Below are 17,758 nucleotides of genomic sequence, written 5' to 3' on the forward strand. Positions count from 1 at the left end.
TACACAATCCTCATAGAATTTGCTCTGTGAGTTTAAATTTAAAGAGAATTGTAAAAGCCATAACAATTGGCAGTTCTCTGCAGTGCTTGTCTAAAGGCTGATTAAACAACTTATAAATATATTATTTATGTCTCATATAGAGATATAGGGTTAAAGAGAGAACAAATATGTTTAGTGACAGAATAAGTTTTTTTAAATCATCATCATCATCATAAAAAAACAACTATATATGGATTTTATAGATAGTGTGTATATTATATACATTATTTAAGTCTGTAATACATTACATGTTTCTAATAAAATCTCATCCCACCATCCAAGAGTATATTTCCCCAGAGATTTTTTAATGATGTCTACCAAATAGTTTTGAATTCAAATCTGCTATCATTGTACACTGGTCTGTTTTCTTTATCCCATACTATTTAATGCATGTGAAGTAGACTGTAAGTCAGGAGGAAGCCTCCAACCTACTACTTATATATTCATATGTATGTGCACGTGCATGCATGCACGCATGTACATGCACACAATCACAGCTCTTTCTCAAGAAGGAGGAGACATTGCATGAACTGGCCCATCAAACATTACCTTGTGTGTGGTGGAACAAAACAGTGCCTGCTCTTCTCCATGCAAAGAGAATCCTCAGCCCAGGGAAGGATATGAGCCACACATCACCTTCCTCTTCTTCTTAACAAAGAGCTTTATCACACCAGCGTTATACTGTGCAATCACTGCGAATTGCATGCAACGGACTCAGACGTTTTCACCTTATAATCTGCTTTGATTGTGAAGTACTCCCAGGCATCCTGCCTTAATTGTGCTATGAAGCCAAAAGATTCGCCGTATTTAGCCTCTACTTTTTGGGCGTATCTTCCGAGCCGCCGCTGGGGTGCAGGAGCAGGATTTTAAAGAAATGCTTACATCTGCGTAAGCTTTAAAGATAAAGACACCAAAATTGGCACAGTAATAGATATTAGGGAGAGCGTTAAGCATACCAAATTTGAATTGAATTTGGGTCATCTGTTGATATTTTATGATTTTTTACATCCCCCCCCCCTTAAACTCACTTCCTGGTATGCAAAGGATCGCAACAACAACAACAAACTGCGAAAGCTTAGCGCTACGGGGATAATCCGAGGGAAGCAGGTACGTGGGATGAAGTTTAAATACTTTTCAGTACACTTGGATCGTACAAAAGTGATGGAAAGGAAAAGTTTTGTCCCCCTCCATAATACAGGTTTAGGGTCTTCGTTTTATAAAGGCTTTGGGTAGCATGAACAAGTATTGAGGTATCAGTTTTAATGAAGGACCAAACAGATGTTGTGTCACGTAAGACTTATCTTAAATATGTGTACCATTTTGATTTTCAGGTACTTCACAGACAGCAATCCCAGCCAGCCAAGGAAAACTCGCCTCCAAGAGAAGAGGCCCCTCCCCCACCCGCAGAGGACACATGTACTAAAAAAACAAGATCCCGTACTAAAATTTCTTTAGAGGCTTTGGGCATCCTTCAAAGTTTCATTCATGATGTTGGCCTCTATCCAGATCAGGAGGCCATTCACACTTTATCCGCTCAGTTGGATCTGCCTAAGCACACCATCATCAAATTCTTCCAGAACCAGCGTTACCACGTAAAACATCACGGGAAACTAAAAGAGCACTTGGGCACAGTGGTGGATGTGGCAGAATACAAAGATGAGGAGCTGCTGACTGAGTCAGAGGAGAATGACAGTGAGGAGGGTTCCGAGGAAATGTACAAAGTGGAAACTGAAGAAGAGAATCCTGAAAAAAACAAAGCAACTACTTCAGAAACTGACCAGAGATAATGTGAAAACATCACAGGCAAAGCAATACATTGATCCTATTTTGTTTGTTTGTTTTTTGTGTTTCTTTTTATTAAAAAAATGTGTTTGGGTTTTTTCCCCCCAGTGCACATAAAGAATGTGCCGATTGAACGATTATTTTGCATAGCCCAATCAGACATTCCCTTGTAACAGGCACTTAAGTGTTACACTTGTTATGTTTGACTGAGACATTGTTAATTGTAATTCACGTAGGATTATGTCATCGTTAACCTTGCACTTATGAAAGGAACCTCTAGCAAGTTACAGGAAGAAATAGACCTATGAAATCAGTGAAGGAAATGATAACAGCGTGGGGGTGTGTGTATGTGTGTGTGTGTGTGTATATATATATATATATATATATATATATATATATATATATATGAAATTTGCATGGGACATAACATTACAATCTGAAAGTATAGACTGTGAAATGAGCTCGTTAAAGATGAGTCTTGTTGATGTATTAAAAGAAACCACTTCACAAATGAGTTGCTTTGGCTTTTAGATAAACTGCTGCCTGCTCTCAGGGTGTGGTTACTATTTTGGAGTACCTATTTATTTTCTATGTTTATCCCTGATTCTTTTTATTGTTATTAAGGCTTCCATTTTGGCAGCTTGATGGGTAATTTCTGAGGTATGCATTTTAAAAACCTAAATCAACACTGCCAAAAAAAAAAAAGTCGAAAGAGGAAGAGAGAAAATGGGAACAAAATCAGGGCACCTTAAAAATAAAATCCCAAACCAAGTAACTTTTTAAAAAAACGTTGGTACATAATGCATATTTAAAGTCACAGAGCATGTTGTTTTAATAATTTCTGTAGCAAACAGATGGATTTTCATGGACTTTTCAGTGAGAATTCAGTGCACAGTAGACTTGTCTGCTAATGAGGTCTTCATGAAAAGTTGCTTTTATGAGATTTACTGTGTGGATTTTTACATTAAGCCACAGTTTATAGTGGTGTTATTTTTCGAAGGCGCAAACCATCTACACTGTTGCCATGCAACTTCTGCTACTTTCAGTGGGGTTTATGCAGCTTCAGTTCTTTTTCCTTTGCTCCTCTAGTGTTTGTCTGATATTTATGTTTAGGGACATGTTGAAGTTGCTTCAACAAAGCTTTTGAAATGAAATCATAAAACTGAATCACAGCTATAATTCTGGGCAGGTTTGACTGGTTCGTAATCAGTCAAAGGGTCTGATGGTTCTCCAGTGTGGAATTTTCTTCTGTACCTCTTTTATTCCCACTCCACCCCTCTGTGCTTCATTTGGATTCTAATGCTTAAGGCACATTATCTCAGTGAGACAAAATATTTTCAGCCAATAGTCTCCCAAGGTACAGTCTTCATATGGTGTACGGCAGACTTGGTGGGAACACATTTTCAGAACTTGCTGCAATTCTAGGCAGTGAGAGTAAGCCAAGCAATTTTTGTATAGTCACTTCCTTGTCATAAACTGAAACCTTTTCCCAGTGACCTAGCATAGCAATTCCATTACATAAAGCAGAACTAATGCTGACTGGCTGTACAATAGTACAAGCATTAAAGCTGCGATCTACTATAGTTTCCAACAATTTTTTGAAGCTGTGGTTTGGAAGTGACACGAGCAGTGTTGCTGTTCCTCTTTTCCATTTTTTTTTTAAATAAAAAGGATATTTTGACTTCCTAATGTGTCTGGATTGTTTTGTAGGCTTTAAAACTCATTGGCAGTCTTATTTTTGACATGTGCTTTGTAACTTTTAACAAAGACCTCATGCAATATCACTTGGAAAGCTATTTTATGTTTCTTGCACAGGCATTGTAATATAAAACTGTTAATACTATTTATATATTTGAAAGGTATAAAAGGCAGGCATTAAAACAAACCTCTGTATAGATAGTTACTCAGAACGTAACAACTTACAGGGAGATGACATGTTGCAATACAAGCTAATTCTAGCTGCTCAGTAACCTCCGAAGTTTTTAAAGGGACTTTTCCAAAATCAATATTTGACACCCTCAGTGTATCTGTATCCATTTCATATAGCCTTGAAAAAACAATGTTGGCTTGCTGACTTAAAACTCTTCATCTACTTCTGTAGTATGCTGCAGCTTTAATCAAAAATTCAGTAGGCGCTGCTTTAAGTTCTCCTTCGATTTACTCCTTTCAAACTCTTTATCTGAGACTCCCTTGCTGAAATCACTACATATATGTAATATCGGTCAAGCTCTCATAAGTTTATTCATCTCTTTGATGGCATCAGCATTGTTTTTGTTTTTTTTAAACACTTCAACCAAAAAACTTAGTAGGTATTTTTTTTCCCAATGCTAAGTCTTGCCTTCTTTTCCTTTTTTTTTTTTTTTAAATTCACTGCAAATTTTGCAGTGGTTCTTCTAAGTGAATCTGTGGGCATTTTCGCCTGTGGTCTTGCCAGAACTTTGCGAATTACAATGCATATATGTCTATTTATTCAATATTCATCATATAATATCTATTTGGAAAAAGAATCTTTTCTTGTAGTGCCTCTTAACAAAGCACAATTTTCCGCCTTTTTTGTGAAATAAGAGAAAACTTTAAAAAAAAATTGTGTTATTGCGGTATCAACAATGTGAATGAGGATTAACATATTGTAAATGTTCTTTTTCCATGTAAATCAACTTGATCTTTGTTATCACTAAGTGATAATTAAATTTTAACTTATGTGCATTGTTAGTCTGTTAGAATTTTTTGGTTGTTGAAATAAAACACATTCAGTAAATGACTTAATTTGTGATGTCATTTTTGGAGGCCTTTAATTTTCCTTCCCCTCTTCCTGAATTGATATGAATCATAAACAGGCAAAAATAAGTCCTGTTCTGATTTTAGAAACAAGATATAGGCCACTTTCCATTGACCCTATTTTAGACATATAAAAGGACTTGCCAACAACCTAGCAGTCCTTCCATTTTACTTCTATATACAACCTGTCCCTTCAGTGTTGCTTTGCAAACTGTTTATTATTTATTTACTTATTACATTTACCTCCCACCTTTCCTTAAAGGAGCTCAAGGTGGAGTACATGGTTCTCTGCACCTACCGTATTTTATCCTTGCAACAATCTTGTGGGAGAGGCTGAAAGGTAGGCCTTAGCTAGACCTAAGGTTTATCCCAGGATCGTCCTGGGGTCATCCCTGTTCATGTAAATGACACACAGGATATCCTGGGAGCAGGCAGGGACGACCCCAGGACGATCCTGGGATAAACCTTAGGTCTAGCTAAGGCTATAATGACTGGTCCAAAGACACCAAATGAGCTTCCTGGAGCCTGGGTCTCCCCAGCCCTAGTCCAACACTGTTAACACCTTGAATCTCAGCTTGCAATTCTGGGAGGAGTCCTTCTGGAAATGCAGATAATGTCATTGTAGTTGCTAAATCTTTGGGTTAGGGTTAGCTATTCAAAGTCACACTAACTCAGTAGAAGTGAATGGTGGCAGGTTTGAGAGTTGTGATTAAATGGTACATTCCCCCCGCCCCTTACCTGAAGCCAGTGCATGTGGGGATATACACTCAGACCACCGTGAATGAAGGTAGGAAATATTTCAGCAACCTCTTGGCAAATCAGATTGCAACAAGGATAATGAAATCAAAAGAATTTAAAGATAGATTTGCTAGTTAACTCCACTGTTTTCCCAAATGGTTATTTCTGTCTATAAATTCAGACAACACGATAGTCAATGGTAGGGTAATAATCAACCCGACAGTTGCTTATCTAGCGGGTAGAATCATAGAATAGCAGAGTTGGAAGGGGCCAACAAGGCCATCGAACCATGGTGTGGATTAGGATCAGTGTTGAATTGACTTACTCATTCCCCAACTTCTCTCCTCCCTCAGTCCTCCCTCTAGTATCCCATCAGCCATTGCTGCCAACAATCTATCCTTCCGGCTGGACTAGAGCAGCAGCTACCACTTTGACCACTCTTGCCTTGAGACTCTGTGGCTGAGGAAATAACCAATGGTATGCTCCACACAACACAATAACCAGTGGTGGTTCAAATAGCCAATTCTGCACAGCGTTGGTTATTTGCTTTGGTTATTTTGGCCAAATAACCAACCATTAGTTTAAAAAGTCTCTCCACACAACCTGATAACCCATGGTGGGTTAAATAACCAACCGTTGACTATCATTGGTTATGTTGTCTGAACCCAGTCACACAACCATGTGTGTGAGGAATGCCAATAAAAGACTTGAATTTCTAGCAGGGACATGCTACTAAAATGTATTATAGAGGAATGCTAGAGGCATCTAAAGTAGGTGACAATAATTTGGAGGGAAGCTAAATGAATATATTGGCTCAGAATTTAACACTCATACATCATTGTTTTGAATTCTAGTCTTTGAAGATTCATATTAAGACTTATCCATACCTTAATATTACATTTGTGTCCCACTCTAACTTTTCATGCATATTTTTAAAAAAGGCATGACATATTGTGTGGCTTTGACTTGGTGCATGTTGATGCTGAATTTGAATTTTTTTGTATTGATTTGGGGGTGTATGTGTTATATGTTGCTGTTGTTTGTTTATTATTTATTTATTTCTATACTGCACCATAGCTGAAGCTCTCTGGGGGGTTTACAACAATTCATAAAAATACAACGTAATAAAAATAGTCAAATTTTTTAACATAGAAAAAAGATGTGAACAGCTAAAAACAATTTAATTTAAATGTTATGACTGTGCCTTTGATTTTTAGAGCTATATGCATCTTCTCTTATGTTATTTCCCATAGCCAGGTCTGTAGATAATGGTGTTGCTCAATGTTCCAAATAAATTAGGAACTTTTTTGACCACATGCTATCCTTTCAAGATGTTTTAAGAATCTTTAATACTTAATAGATGGGGAGAGCCTTTTAAATGTTTGTTTGTAATCATTTCTGAAATGTACACACCATCCATCAATGGCTGGTTGGTATTTCCAGTGAAAGAGATCAGTGAAACTGACTGACCTGTTTGTCCGGTCCATGATCACAAATGACCATTCTGTTGCCTAAATTAAGACCAGCTTTGTAGTCAGAGGTAGTTGAAGTGAGCATGGAGAGAGAATCCACTGTTGGGACCATCTGCTGGGTTGATCCGCTGTTGATCAAGAATGGAGAGATATCACCAGGACTTGGAAGATAGGAAATTCAGCTTGGCAAGGAGTGACTTTGGGAGTTTATATAGAAGTGGTATGATTTTTTTAGGAGCATATTGGCTACTGACTTTGCCTAAATGATTGGGCTTGAATGGGTGTCAAGTCTCAGCCAAAAGGACATAGTGACCTCTGTAATGAAAATGGATTTTTGGCCTTTTCCAAAATGTTGGGATAAATATGGGATACCGATGGGTATGTGACCTTGCTTGAAGGTGTGGGTGACCTTTGGGAAATGGTGGTTTTCCTTGACTCAGAAAATGTTGAGCCTTGCCCAAAGGTATGAAGTAAATTTTGAAGGGCATAACTATGCCCAAAAGTGGGTGAATTTGGGGGTATGGCTGGCTTTGCCCAAATGTATAACTGCAGAAAGGCATCAGACCTCCAAACATGTGATGTGGCTTTCATGACAATAACTTTGCCCATCTAATAACTGTATTTTCCCAGGTTTTCTGCATTTTTAGACACACCATAATCTCTCCCTCACACACATGTGCATGCACACACTTGTCAATTAAGCACCTTATATGAAATTGCAACCTGGATATTACAAAACTCAAGCAACACAGCAGGAGTTGCAATGAACAGAGCTAACTTGCAATTTAACTCTCCACAAAGGAGAAAAAAAGAAAGTCCAAGAGGCCAATAGAACACTACACCAAACTTGAGATCACCTCATTAAAACAGAGTAGCACAACCATGCCATACTATAAAGCAGTGGTAGGCAACATAGTGGCCACAGGCACCAGTGTGCCCCCCAAACACCTTTCTTGGCACTTGCTGAGGTGCCCTTCCTCTTCCCCCTCCCCCCTTTTATTTTTTAAAAATTCACAAATTTTCTGAGAACTGGGATCAATTTATAGCAAAGAGAAGGCAGCTGCTGCCATTTACATTTCCCCAAATGCCTAAGGGTCACACGCGTTGCTCAGAGACATTCTTAGGAGGTGAGGATGGCGGGTGGCTGCGGGTGAATGCTTTCCTCTGCAGTGCGCCCAGTCATCAAGAAAAAGGAGGCAGGAAAGAAAAAGGGGACTTCTAGAACTTCTGTTTGGTAAGCTGGGTGACAGGGAGCATTAAACCAGCTTTGTGAGTGGGAGCTGTTCATGGAAGCTAGCAGAAAGCTATTGACCCTGCTCAGAAGACACACTAAGCTACGGTGGTTAAACATTTGGGGCTAAACATGGCTTAGAGTGTCGTGTGAACCACGGCTTAGAGTGTCGTGTGAACCATTCCTAACCCTGGTGGCTGCATAACCACAGCTTAAATACACCCACTAACCATTTTCTGCAAAAGGGTTTGGAGCCTAACCATGGTTTAGCATGTCGGCAGAACAGTAAGTGCTTGTATATCTTGAATAAATGTGTGTGAGAAGGAGAATTATTATTATTTGTTATTATTTATTACATTTATATACTGCTCTATAGCCGAAACTTGCAGACTGGAGGAGAAGGGAGGGACGTGTATATATCCATGCAGATGAGTGCTTGCATGTGTGTGAATGGACGGAGAATGAATATCAGAGGGTGTTGTGTGTGCATGAAAGTGTGTGTCTCTGTGTGTGTGTGTCAATGGGTGATGAGCTGGGGTAAGAGAGAGTGAAACAGTATGGTGGTGATCCAGAGTGAAAGAGAAGAGATAGCAGGAATGAGTTGTCTGGCATTGGTGGGAGAGAGAAAAAGAGTTTGCTTTCTGTGAAATAGGCATCTGCTGGTACTGCCAATAGGTTCAAAGACGTTTCTCAGTGTGTTGGTGCTCAGATCCCACTTCTGTCTTGTATTCAGTCTTTTGAGCACGTTAATTACCCTTTGTGACTAGCCACGCCTTCCATGACAGCCATTTTGTGGTGGTGCCCAAGACAGGTTCGCAAATTGCTAAATGTGCGTACAGGCCCCAAAAGGTTGCCTTATCCCTGCTACAAAATCACCACACACACACACACACACACAAAGAAAAATTTTCATTCTACAATAACTTCAAACATTACCGTTACCAAGATCAAGAAGAACAATACAAAATGCATACAGACCAAAAGATAAAAATAAAACAAAAGAAAAAAGCATGCAAAGGAGAGTTTAGATGAAACTGTTAGTACTGTAGCTCTCTTCACTGCAGTTTAAAGCTCTGTTTCTCGGATTTGGTTAGGGGTTAATTTTAACATTGGCTCTTTTACCAATTGACTTTTGCTCAACTTTTTAAACTTGTAATTTCTTACATTTCTGTGCCTATGTTCCTATCATGGATCCTTTTGTTGTCGTTGTTTTCCAATATTTATATCTCTAAAGATTTTCCTCACAATGATCTCAATTAGCCCTTGGAAAATATATTTAATTCACACTAGTTCAAATGGCAGGCGTCTTCTTTGTTTAGGGATTTTTTTCACCACCTTACAGTATAATTTCTAGGGTGTCATACAGGTAAGGAAAAAAACTTATACACTAACAATCGGATAGCAAAAAAGCATAAAACACAAGAATAGCAGCAATCAACAATAAATCCAGGTTGAGTAGGCAGGGTCAGTACAGGTGGCACCATTCAAAGCAGCCGTTGTTTCAAAATGAAAGACAAAAATCCCGAACTTTCACATCATAGTTCTTACTTTTTTCCTTTGGTACCTTTACCTTTTCCTCCACTTCAATTTTAGCACAGAGCACAAAAAATCAGCCGTGGGCAAGTTGCTTTGTGGGACTTTGTGGTACCCTATATTACCAATAAAGTAGCTAAATGTTGTGCAATTGCAATAACATGCTGTACCATGCCGTACCTTTTTAGCCCCTGAGTGTACTCTGTGAATTTAGACGGATTTGTTGATATAACTGTTTTGAACTCTGACTCTCTAGTTGTTGGTAGTTTTAATGTGTTAATGTATTTTGTATAGAGTGTTTGTTAAATGTACTGTTGGAATTGGTCAATGACCGTAATAAAAATATATTCATATTTGTGGGACAGTCCCTGTCATCACACAACACAGCCTAATCTTTGTCAACCTCCCAGAGAACTTCAGCTATGGGGCAGTATATAAATGTAGATGATGATGATGATGATGATGATGATGACAAAGGCAATGCCTTATATATTCTCCCCCCCTCCCGAATTAAGACCACCTTCCCAGGAGGTGGAGGATCCAGTCATTAGTTGTTATTCTTCGTTATTTCTGCCTACTACTTTTCCTGCAAGAAAATATAAGGCCTTTCCACTTACTGGTTAAGCCATTCCATTACGGTTTTTATCGTTTCTTTAGATGATCTCATGGCCCTCCAGTTTCACTTCTGCTTTTAAACAGCATTTTCAGAAATGTGGGTTTTTTTAGAGCAGGGGAAATGCAATGTTATTTGTGAAAATGCTTGTTCTTTACAGGTTTACATGTCGTCTGAAGGATGAGTAAAGAATGAGTGCACAACAAACACCTCGTATAGAAAATACGGCTATCTACTTTTGGTTTCATCACAGAATTAAGAATTGAGCTCTACGCAAGCAGCTTTTCCTTTCTGCTTTTCTGCTACATGACCTCTATGTGGCATTGTGCACAATTACAAATCGAAAAAAACATTTTCTCTTGCTTGCAGACACAATACTCCATTTCCCCCATCCTGAAAAAATCTGGAAAAGTGTTCTTAAAAAGTAGAAGAGAAACTGGATGATCATGACATCATCTAAAGAATGCTAAACAACTGCGAATAAGGAATAATGATCGCACAATAAATGCCTTCTCTAGAAAAGCGCCATTATTTCTGAAAGTGAAATAAAATGTATAATTGCTCATGTAATTATGTTATTCCATTGTGGCACAGGAAAGGAAAAAGCCCTTTGTGTAGAGCTCAGATCCCAATTCTGCTATGAAACCGAAAGTAGAACAACCTTGTGCAGAAAATCTCAAGGTCCCTCATAGAGAGAGAACTAAAATCACAACAATAAATTGTGAAGCATTTCTCATAGCTATTTTTAATACCTCAAGATGATGATGGGTACAGAGAGGTGCTCCTGAGTAGTAATCACATGTAATGTGGGTGACCATATGGAAAGGAGGACAGGGCTCCTGCATCTTTAACAGTTGTGTTGAAGAGGGAATTTCAGCAGGCATCATTTGTATGCATGCAGCACCTGATGAAATCCCCTCTTCATCACAATAGTTTTGTATCCGGTCAAGAGGGCAGGGCTCCTGCAGCTTTAACTGTTGTGATGAAGAGGGAATTTCACCAGGTGCTGCATGCATACAAATGACACCTGCTGAAATTCCTTTTTCTCTACAAGTGTTAAAGATATAGGAGTCCTGTCCTCCTTTCCATATGGTCACCCTAACTGTAATGTGACATTCAGAGGGTCCTCTTCCCTCATTTTTCCTAAATGGTCTTCTAGATGCCTTTGGGTCAAGCTGGAGTAGAACAAAACTCTTAAGCATATTCTTTTACTTTTTGATTTCTATGGGACTTCAAAGAGATCTTTAACTTGTGCAAACTAGGAATGGGCATTTAATCTTGATCAATTGAAATCTGACAATTTGAGGAAGAGCTACTGCAGATGGTCAGAAATAAATATACCACAAAATGGGGGTGGGGAATACACTTTCTAGTATTGCAAACTTTTAAAGGCTCTTCAGAGAATTGACGATCTATTGAATTTTGTCCGATTTGTAAGTTCCAGGCAGTCTGAAGAAAAACCAGCTTTAAATGTGTTAAGTATCTTATCAACACTCACCGAGTTTTATTGCAGAGGAGGGGGTTGTACAAGAAAGCATTCTGAAAAAAACATATGGGTACTTCTTACAAATCTTCAGAAATGATCATTTGGTAGGCTACTATGGCAGAAATATTGTTATTAATGCTTCTATTTCACCATACTTTACCTGCTGCTGTTGTCTCTTGTCAAACATATTTGAGACTTGGAGACATATGTATTTCCATTTTAAATTGAATGTGAGTGGAAAAAATAAACAGAGAACTTTTTTCCCTCTTTTTGTTAATTATAGTTGTGAACATACTGTCTTTTTAAAACACACACACACCCTACAATTCATTATTAGTTTTGCTTTACTTTTGTAAACATGAAAAGGAATAAACCAAAACATTCTGGAGTGATCAGTTTAGGACCTCTGACATCATCTACTTGTCATTTGCAGAAAACCCATTGAGTTTTAGAGACTAAAAATAATTACCTCATCAAAAAAATTCTCCCATCTCCATTTAGAACATAAAGTGCTCAGCAATGTTAAGATTTTAACACTGCCCATTTTCACACAGGTCAACGAAGAAACACGTTCTTAAGTTTAGAGGAAGCCAGGAATCACGCAAGCTTGATGTAAAACATATAGCAACCTTAACCTAGCAAGATAAGTGAATTTCACAATACATTATGGATTCTTGTGTTCCTGTTCTGAAATATTTCTCTTATTCAAACACAACTTTGATCCAGCCAAATTAACTATGACTAAGTCCCATAGAAACCTACGGAACAAGTTGGATCATGTCTGAGAATGAAGATGGACATGGTAAAAGAAAGAGCTCAGGGTTTGCCCCTCAATCGTGGTGTAAACTCAGTTTCCTCCTTCCTTTGCAGTCTGAATGAAATGCACGAACAAACTGAATGCTGGTTCCGTGATACGTCTTGCTCCTTCCACATGCTTCAAGGGACCTGCCTGCTTTTTACAGTGACATGTACAGTCACCTAATCATTCATCAATTAATTAATAAAGTGGGTTTTAAAGTGCAAAACTGCTCCAGGGATTTGGGTTGGGGACAGGAGGCGTGAAGGTTTCTTGATTTCCCCGGACTCAGTGCGGTCCATTGCCTGCTTCTGATGCAAACTTAGAGAATCAGCCTCTCGTCCCAGAAGTCAACCTGGAGAGGAAAAAGTACATGTGGACTGAAAATGTTACACTTGTCTCACTTAAAACCCATTGCTGCTATTATTATTATTATTATTATTATTATTATTATTATTATTATTATTTATTGCATTTCTATCCCACCTTTTTTCTTCTAAGGAACCAAAGGCAGCATACATAATCCTCCTCCTCTCCATTTTATCCTCACAACAACAACCCTGTGAGGTGGGTTGGGCTGAGAGTCTGTGGGCTCATCTACACCAAGCAGGATATTCCATTATGAAAGCGGTATGAAAGCAGCATACAAAAGGCAGGAGCCAAACTACTGCTTTATAGTGCTACTGAAGTGCACTGACAAGTGTTGGGGCCCAGGACACATCTACACCAAGCAGGATATAACACTATGAAAGCGGTATATGGGATGCGTCAATGGGCCCCAACAGTTGTCAGTGCACTTTAATACCGCTATGAAGCAGTAGTGTGGCTCCTGCCTTTTATAAACCACTTTCATACTGCTTTCATAGTGGGATATCCTGCTTGGTGTAGATGAGCGCTGTGACTGGCCCAAGGTCACCCAGTGGGTTTCCATGGCCGAGTGGGGACTAGAACCCGGATCTCCCGACTCCCAGTCCAACACTTTAGTCACTACGCCACACTGGCTCTCTTCTGATAGGACTAAGGCAATGATCATATGCACACTTCCCAGGGCAGGACTGATGGTTAGGCAGAGTGAAGCAGCTGCCTCAGGTAGTTCACCTTGGGTGTCATGAAAGGGCAGCAAATTGTCACTCTTTTAATTTTGTGTACATTGCATTTTACTCTCAGGGATGGGGAGAGGAGCTTCTAGGACATTCTGCTTCATGTACCAAAATAACCTGACAGGCTGTGGATGCTTTGCATCTTGACTTGGGCTGAGGTGGGGTGGGAGAAGCACTCCCACCCTGTTGCTCTGCCTGAGACACAGAGGGCATGGCTAGACGAGGGGGGTGGAGGGGAATGGTCTCGCGATTTTATGATCGTGAGATTGTCCCCCTCGTCTACACGTGGCATGCAACATCCCAGGAAGAAGAGGACATTGCGCCCGCCATTTTGGATTTGCACGAGAGATTTTTTTTAAAATCTCCTCACTCTCCCCCCTCCCCACCACCGATGGGCAAAGAGCTCCTTGCCCTGTGCCCGATTCCCGGCTCCTCACGTTTACTCGTGAGGTGCTGGGACAAAACTGCAACGGCAGGCCACACATCCTGCGGTCTCAGGATCATCCTGAGACTGCAGGAAAAATCAGAATGAAAGGATTGTCCCTCTCTGCTCCCGGGATGCCCTGTGTGTCATGTGGACGCACAGGGACAATCCTGGGACGATCCCTGGGCTATCGCCCCGTCTACACATGCCCAGAGTAAGTCCTCTTGGAGTAAGTCCCTCTAAACACAGTGGGCCTTGCTTCTCAGTGAACATGCTTAGGATTGCACTGTTTCATTAGGACTAACTTCAGCTGCATTGGGAGCATTGATGCTTCAGCTTGGCCTTGGTCAAATTGCACAATTTCCCTTCTCCCTTAAAGGAGGTCTAATTCTGGACCTGGAGATAAGAGAGTATGCTGGTCCAGATGGGATTAACAATTTAAGGCACAATCCTCTGCATGCTTAGACATGAAAACGTCCTACAATTCGCAGCACTCCCCACCCAGCACTGCTGGCTAGGGAATGCTGGGAGATGAAGGACTTTTTCCCTCTGTGTAAACATGCACAGGGATTGTACCCTTAATAGCATTCAAAGGGAAGGGAAGGGGCAAATGAAACTCCTTCAGAACATTCCTATCAACATCAATTTTTATATCAGTGCTGGGATTCTGATCTTGTTTACATCAGGGTCCAATTACGAAGGGATATATATTCTTTTGGAGTGACTCTGTCTAAAATACTAATGTTGGGCAAAAGGCGGGGTACAATAATAATAATAATAATAATAATAATAATAATAATAATAAGTGGAATAGTTCATTGTCTCACTACCGCTGCATTAAACTGTAAAGTCACTTTATCACACCACTGGCTTTGCTAGCAGTACAGCAGCTGATGCCTTTCTATTGCATCGGCATCGCACCCTATCCCAGGCATCAGAAAGGCCTCCATTGCTGCAGCTTGAAAAGGAGAACAGAGTGCTGAACTAGATGGACCCTTGGCCTGATCCAGCATGGCCCTTCTGATGTTCTTATGAGACGCAAAGAAAGCCTTGTGACCTCAGCTACATCACTGAGTGGTTCTGATCTGCTGCATCGAAGGTAGGGCCTATGGACTCGGCTGGATAGGAGTCTTCAACAGAAGCGTTACCAGCTGAGGTCATATTTGCTCTGTGTGTGGCCATGAATGGCTTCAGGACAAGCAGCATGCGAGTGATTGACCGAGAGAACTTTGCATTCCTGCCTCGCTCTCTGTGCCTCGTGCTCTGTGATGATGCTGATGTCTGCTTTTCAAGAGTGCAGCAGCTCCGCCTCGGAAAACAGAGAGGGACTTTTCAGGGTGAAAGGTGGCGTTTAATTGCTGGCTAGCCTAAGCGTCGGAAACAATTCACCACGGTAAAGCCAAAGGGCAGATGAGAAGGGTTCCAAGTGTGTGAAAACCTATATTAATCTTGATGCTGTTAAACCGCTGTCATCGTGACTGCAGTTGCCTCTCCCTCCCTCCCTCTCTCTCTCTCTCTCTCCTGATCATCATTTTAAGGGATAACCAAAACGTATGTTTGGATCGTAGTGAGTCTGTTCAATATAAAGCTAAGTGCTGATTTTACTGGAAAGGGCCAGGCGGACTTGTAACAATTTGAGTAGAAGCTGTTTCTCATTTCCCTCTTTTTGATCTTTTGCGCTCGTTCTTTCCCCCCACACACAGATCAGACACCTCTTTACATTGTCAGCGATTGACAGGGATGGTATTATTGAACCACGTTTCTCCTGGTCTCACTTGCCTTTTGCACCACTCCAGCCGCAAACAGGAAGCAAAGCGAAAGAAGGGCCCTCAGGTGACCCAGCAAGGAAGACAATGTGCGTATGAGGGATTGTTTACATAAATGACAACCTGAGCCATGACAAATTCTCCTCTGCCACTAGGAGGGCCAAAATAATTATAAATGGAAAAGAACAACCTCAGACTGCCAAACGTCTTTGAGCACACAAAGGTCCTAGATGAGGGCGGTGTTTTATATTAATCAAACTTTGTTATTCCAAAGGACCAAGAATGGGCAGAAAAGAAAAGGAAAATAGCAAAAGAAAAAAGAAAAAAAAAGTCCAGTATTCTACCTCAGTTAAGTTTGTTGTATATCAATAAGCCTGCCTTCCTATAGCTACTTTCCCCGGGGTAAAACCCATTGAATTCAATGAGTAGATATGTAGACTGCATACTAAAAGAGGATTCTAAAGTCTTCATTCCCACATACCCTTTTCCCTCGAATTATCCCCGACAGCGCTAAGCTGTCGCCATTGTTGTTGTTAGCTAAATCACACCCCGGGCGGCAGCACTCCTAAGATCTTTTGCATACCAGAAAAAGGGTTTAAGGAGGGAAATGTAAAAAAAAATATCATAAAAAATCAACGGATGACCCAATCCAATTCAAATTTGGTATGCTTAAAGCTCTCCGTAATATCTATTACTGTGCCAATTTTGATGTCTTTATCTTTAAAATTTATGCAGATGTAAGCATTTGTTTAATTGGTAGTTTAAACCTATCAAATCCTGCTCCTGTGCCCCCAGTGGCCGCTCAGAAAACAACAAATGATTCGCTCCAAAAGTAGTACCAAAATAGGTCGGGTCTTTTGGCTTTATAGCACAATTACAGCAGGATGCATGGGAGTACGTCACAGTCAAAGCAGACGATAAACTGGAAAACTTCAGAGAGCTTGACAATAAAAGCAGATTATAAGGTGGAAAACTCCAGAGTCCTTTGCACGCAATTCACAGTGATTGCACAGTATAACGCTGGTGTGATAAAGCTCTAAGTCCCATGGAACATTTTCAAGTGCCTTATTAATCTTACCATTTAAAAGCATTCATATGCTAGCTATGCTGGAAGGAGGCAAAGGATAAATTAACAACTATACTATTTATTTATTTACTATACTATTTAATTTAATTTAAATTTATTTATTTATTTGAACAAGTTTTAGGCTGCCTTTAAGGGTAGAACCCTCTTATTCATATTCTTTTGAGCATTCATCTTCTTCCTTCCTGGATTTCAGAGAGAGAGAGAGAGAGAGAGAGAGAGAGAGAGAGAGAGAGAGAGAGAGAGAGATCAGCACCATATGCATTGAAATGCCAGAATAATTCTCTGTACCTTCCCACCCCCACTTTGTTGATTGCATTCAAGAAAATTACTTTTGGAATACACTAGCCTTTCTCCAAGTGCATGATCTTCCCCACCCCTGTAGGAAATATACACAATTGAAGCAACTCATTAAAACAACGAGGGATGTAATGGAATACAGTGCAAAGGAGGTGTTGTGTTAAATCCCTTAGGAAACCTCCTCAAAATACAACAAAGGGAAAACAAAATGCCCCATGGAAACAAGGCTCAGAATGTCTGCAACGAACAGCAAAGAGGTTGTAGACACCCTTAATAATCCTGGCTAACTTGGAAAGTAACGTTGAAACATTAGCTTTCCTCTAAATACAGATTACAGACCAAACAGGCTGTCAAAGCCGTCAATAAAAGAGGTTGCAAACTATAGGGCAATTCTGCCATATGGCAGGCTGCTTGCTACGTTCAGTGTGTCTCAATATAACATAGATGTATTAAAAACATTCCCCAGCCATGCTTAACCACTGGCACCAGCTATTTCTACTGGAAGGCTGGAGGGCAGCCTGCACTGCCAACCCAATTTGTGGTGTAAAGCCAAAAAGCTTGCAATAGAGTTCCTACAACACAATGCCTTTCAGGCTACCAATCAAGGGAAGCCAAG

General features: G+C 40.1%; 1 protein-coding gene across 4 annotated transcripts in view; it reads left to right on the plus strand.

Moving 5' to 3' along the window:
- The window catches only part of SATB2 (SATB homeobox 2), a 207,878-nt gene that overhangs the window by 145,235 nt on the left and 44,885 nt on the right, over window positions 1–17,758 (plus strand). For 3 of the 4 annotated variants that reach the window (XM_063116205.1, XM_063116203.1, XM_063116204.1), the window contains one exon: window positions 1,371–1,870. The exons of the other annotated variant lie outside the window; for it this stretch is intronic. In XM_063116205.1, the coding sequence (XP_062972275.1) occupies window positions 1,371–1,826 (456 nt within the window). In that variant the 3' untranslated portion in view covers window positions 1,827–1,870. Of the gene's footprint in view, window positions 1–1,370; window positions 1,871–17,758 lie in introns of those variants that run through there. 4 annotated transcript variants of the gene reach the window in all.

Source organism: Elgaria multicarinata, chromosome 2 (assembly GCF_023053635.1).
Source record: "Elgaria multicarinata webbii isolate HBS135686 ecotype San Diego chromosome 2, rElgMul1.1.pri, whole genome shotgun sequence".
Lineage (NCBI taxonomy): Eukaryota > Metazoa > Chordata > Lepidosauria > Squamata > Anguidae > Elgaria > Elgaria multicarinata.